This window comes from Cyprinodon variegatus, unplaced genomic scaffold (assembly GCF_000732505.1).
Source record: "Cyprinodon variegatus isolate N-32 unplaced genomic scaffold, C_variegatus-1.0 Scaffold2256, whole genome shotgun sequence".
In the NCBI taxonomy this organism is placed as follows: domain Eukaryota; kingdom Metazoa; phylum Chordata; class Actinopteri; order Cyprinodontiformes; family Cyprinodontidae; genus Cyprinodon; species Cyprinodon variegatus.
The window spans coordinates 29,904-34,778 of NW_015152709.1; the positions used below are offsets into that span (position 1 = coordinate 29,904).

General features: G+C 41.7%; 1 protein-coding gene across 1 annotated transcript in view; it reads left to right on the forward strand.

Annotated features, from left to right (window-relative positions):
• The window catches only part of LOC107080729 (ribonuclease inhibitor-like), a gene marked incomplete at its 3' end in the record, with an annotated part of 28,283 nt that extends 24,359 nt beyond the window's left edge, over nt 1-3,924 (forward strand). Inside the window, exon 3 of the mRNA XM_015368935.1 lies at nt 3,739-3,924. Within this exon, the coding sequence (XP_015224421.1) occupies nt 3,739-3,924 (186 nt within the window). The remainder of the gene's footprint in view (nt 1-3,738) is intronic.
• Between the last annotated feature and the right edge of the window lie 951 nt (nt 3,925-4,875).

Consider the following 4,875-nt stretch of genomic DNA (forward strand, 5'->3'; position numbering starts at 1 on the left):
TGGTTCTGGGGATCTGGTTCCCCTGGGGCCCGCATCTCCACTGTGGGCCACAGTGGGCCCCAGCTTTGAGCGCAGGAGCAGAAGCAGACTGGATCAGAAGAGGGAGAAAGAGAGACTGAATCCTGTGTGCTCTGTGGTTTTTCTCTGTCCTCACAGGGAGGGGGGTAGGTTTTCACACCTCTGCTGGCTTCCATGTGACTGCTTTGGCTGAAAAAGGGGGGGCTGCAAAAGTCCCCCAGCTGTTATTCACCAAAGCTGCGTTTTCTTCTCTGGTCATCCTATCAGGATGAAATATGGACACTGGTTCCCACTGTCCAAAAAGTATGATCATGGCATATGGCATAACAACACTAACGTTCCCTTTAAGGACGATATAATAGGAGCAAAACCTTGAAAATACTTTTTCACTCAAACTCACTTATTTTGGGGATTCAAAACCCTGGACGGTCATGTCTATGGTGAGACTCTGTCCATTATTGAAGGCATGGGGGCCCCCTAACATCGTCTTTAGTCCTGCTTTCCTTGCTTGTTTGGCTTTGGGCTACACAGCCCTCCGTGCCTCCCTGTCTTCCTTGGTGAGATCTTCTGCCAGGCGGATGTTCAGCTCCTTGCAGACAGGGTGAAGTTTGGTGATTTTGGTATTTTGATTTTTTTAACACAAAATAAGATGAAAAAATAAACAGATAAGGAGAAAATAAAGAAATTAATAAGAAAATCAATCAATCAGTAATAAGTAAATAAAATAATAATTATTATAATAATTAGGATTCAAATCTCTGTATTAACAGTTCTTTAAACTTCTTATGAACATGAATTGTCCTAAACATAAGGGGAACATTGAAGAACATGAACTGTTCTTCTGAACATGGCCTCTCTTGCCTACATCTTGCTGCTAGAGACCTGGCAGCGCTTCCTCTCACATAGCAAAGCCACATTTGGCTTGAGGGAGGAAGCAGTTGAGACCCTCAATATGGCTTGAAGATGATCATCAGTGAGTCTGGACCTGTACTTGGACTTATTGAAGTTCAAGATGGAAAAGAGCTTTTCGCTCAAGTATGTGCTCTCAAAAAGGCACATGGTCCGCTTAAACATTCGGGAAAGCTCAGGGAAGTCGGGGGTCCATTCTCTCAAAAACTGCCCAAGCTTGTCTGCTTTTCCATTCACATCTCTGAACTTGGCTTTGAGCTCAGAGTTGCACTGCAGGTCAATGGGCTCCATTTGAAGCACAGGTGGGGCATCTTGCACATCAAAGGAGAAAGCCAGCGGATCATTAGACCCCGCGTAGATTAATTATATCCTGATTCCTGACAACTAATTTATTCATTTATTTTTAATTAGACTGTGTGGCTTTTAATCAGGTGCATTCTGTAGTCCGGAATTTACGGTAGTCATTTTGTTCCGCCAAGCAGCAATTAAAACCTTTTTTTGGAACTGTTGTGAACGCGGCGAGCTGGGACGAATGTCCGCGTGTGTCCAATAGAAAGTAGGCAGCCAGCCAGGAACGGACAAAAACGCTCCATGGCAACGCTGCTGTAACTTTCACTCACTGAGAAATGTTTCTGTTGCACAGGGAAAAATATGATTTATGGTTTTCTTTCATTTAAATGTTTTATGCTTTGCATGTTTGGAGAGGAAGATATGATTTGTTTTTCTTTGTATTTTCTTCTTGAGCTTTGCATGTTTTGATCTTTGTTTATATGATTGTTTTCCTTTATTTTAGACTTTTGAATTTTTCCTGCATGTTGGGTTGTTTTGGTTTGTTTTTCCCTTGTGACAATCCATGCGCACTGGACTGAAGTAGTTGTTTGGGGAGGCGGATTGCGCTGCGTAATTGCTGCGCTCAGGTGTGAGCAAGGGCTGATTAAAGCCGAGATAAAAGGAGTCTGAATGAAAGGAGGAGCAGGAACTGAATCTGCAGGTGACAGAGACGGATGCGCTGCCAGGGGAGAGACAGGCGGGATCCGCGCGCCAGACACATCACCGGAGGGTGCACAGATGGCCCAGTAAGGAGTATTACGCCTGTAAGTAGCGCTCCCCCTTGCTTAAAGCTTAAACGGGAACATATCTTCCAACGGGGTTTTGGCACGTGGATGCTGGCGTTCTCCTTGCTTCTCTTCTCCCTGCTGGATCGGTCTGGAAAGGGGCGTGGAACAGTGCTGGAGCGCCGCAGAGTCAGCTGTGGATCAGCCAGTGGGTGCTCCAGGTCGATCACTCGCACCAGAAGCAGCATAACAAGCGAAGCCCAACTTCCAGCCTCTGATTTTTAAGGAAAACTCTTGAATTTTAGGTTTTATCAGGAGAAGATAAAACGAGCCGGGCATGTGGTAATGTAATCAGTATGCTTCTGGTCAATTTGACCCAGATTTTATTTTATTTTTTTCCAAAAAATAACTTTATTTAAGCAATGTACATTTCACCAGGTACCAGTACAGAACTACATCAATTGAATTCACAGAACGTGCATAAAGCATATCGTAATATAGAAGATAACAGATAATTTAAGTGGTATCTTTTTTATCTCAAAATCACATTGTTAAAGAAATTGGATTCAAGCTATTTTCTTGAACACTAAACTCCATTGCATAGTCATGCTCCATCTCTTTAGTCTGTTGAGGCATCTATGTCTTTGTTTTGGGGGGGTCCCGCTTGTAGTTTTGCAGGTTTTAGTAATTTGTTACCATCCATTAAAACTTTGGGAGGATATGAGGCATATTGAAAGAATAAATGTGTGGTTTTTAGCGGAGCTCAGTCTTTTTGCGGCTACTCACGTCGCCATCTTGGTACCGCCATTTGACCTAGATTAATGCCAAATCCAGACTTTCCTGGTGTTCTTCTCAAGAACATACTTGGCGAGAACACTCACGTGCTAGTGAATTGACAAACGACAAAGACTTCATACATGTCAGTTAGAAGCATCTCTGATCTAAAGAGTCAGTAATTAACTTGCTCTGCTTTAATTCAGTTGAATTAATTTCTGCTTTTTTCAAACAGAAAGCCATAGACTATTCATCCATCCATTTGTTTCTGTCACTCTTATCCCAGCTGAGGTCATAATGGATGCTGGTGTCTATTTCCAGCTCTCTCCTGCTTTTTTTCTGTAATAGTGTAACCCCTGTTTAATTCTATTGCAAAGTACATCTTATTTTTGTTAAATTGTTAGAAAATATATATTTTTTTCAGCTTCCTACCAATTTTTTAGCCAGTCAACATGGATCATTTATTTAAGTATTTATCAAACATGTTGTATTTAATAATAAAACCTACAGTTGAACTGAAAGTTCTAATAACAGGAAAGTTTTCTTAATTCTTTTACATTTTAAATAAAAAAAACTAACTGCAGCAAAGCAGAGACAGCTGGTCAGCAGCTGAACCAGGACCTGAAGACTTCAGAGATTATCTGTGGTGTCAAACACAGGATATCGGTGTGGAGAGTAGATGTTCATCAGATGATGACATCACTGTTTGCTCATCATGCTTGAGACTCTGTTTATCATTAGGGGTGTGGGGAAAAAGTCATTATGCTGATATATTTTGATTTTCGGCTGCCAAGTATTATATTAATCTTTCAGTTCCTAATATGGGTAAAAAAAAATCAACTAAAAATAAAACAATGAGGGGAAATGGGCAACCTCTGCACCACCACTCTGGTAGATGGCGCCGTGGAGTTCATTTGCTGTACGGAGCAGCATCATTTGTCTGATTTCATTAGAACTGACTTTATTTCTCCTCTAATCACAGATTTGGTGGCTGTTCTCTCAGTGAGACTGAATGTGAAATTGTGGCCTCAGCTCTGAAGTCCAAACCCTCCGATCTGACTGAAGTGATAATAGATGAGATCAGTGGAGGGAAAACCTTTGGAGACTCTGGAATAAAGCATCTGTGTGAGATTCTGGAGAGTTCAATCTGCAAACTGAAGAAACTGAGGTGAGTTTTCTCTGTTGATTCAAACATCATCATTCACTGATACTTTAAATCTGATTTTAACTCATTTTATTCTAATTAATTTTCTTTATAAACTGCGGCTGTCTTAATGTCAGAATATATTTTCTAAGGCTTTTAACCTTGTAAATTAATTATTATCCTGTTTAAGATTCTAAATGTTAAACTTTAACATGTTTTGTTGTGATTCAGATGGTTAGACAAGACAAGAAAAATGGCTTTATTTCTCATTTCTTATCCATATCTTTACAACTAGGATGGTGTTTGGTTCCTCTGGAATAGAACCAGAACCACAAACATGTTGGAACAATTATAAAGAAATACGATTGTCTAGCAAATAATGTTTAAGAAGAAGATAAAGGCTTAAAAGCAATAAAACTCTGATGGCAGCAGCAGGTTCCTCCTCCTCAGCTTTGTCCTGAAACTGCTGTTCTGTTGGACCGGGTCAGAGAGAACCTATCCTCTTTAATCTGACAGCTGTCAGAGAGGGTTGGAGCCATGTCTCTGTGAGCCAATGATGCTTCATCAGGGGACTCATGCACTGGGAACAGGTCCAACTTAATGCCAGTAATTCACACCAAACTCTAGCTTTGCTTGTACAGAGACTGGATGGCCCCTAGTAAAGGGCCCACCACTCTCTACCTTGAAGTGCCCCCCACAGGAGAGCCAGAGGCCCACGGTCCAACAGGCTCCTGCTAAAGAACTGTAACCCTAGGCCTGGCCCCAGGGTGGTGTCCCTGCTCATGCCTCAAACTTTTTTTTTCATCATTGCGGCTTTTGAACTGCTGCTTGCCTGACATGTAGAGCTTGGAGTCTTATTGACTTGGGAGACCCAACCAGCGGCATTTAAGCCCCAGACAACATGGCTTCTGGGAGTCTGATGTCAGACTAATAAACACACCTTGATCTGGACATTCCAACATCAATAGAACATGT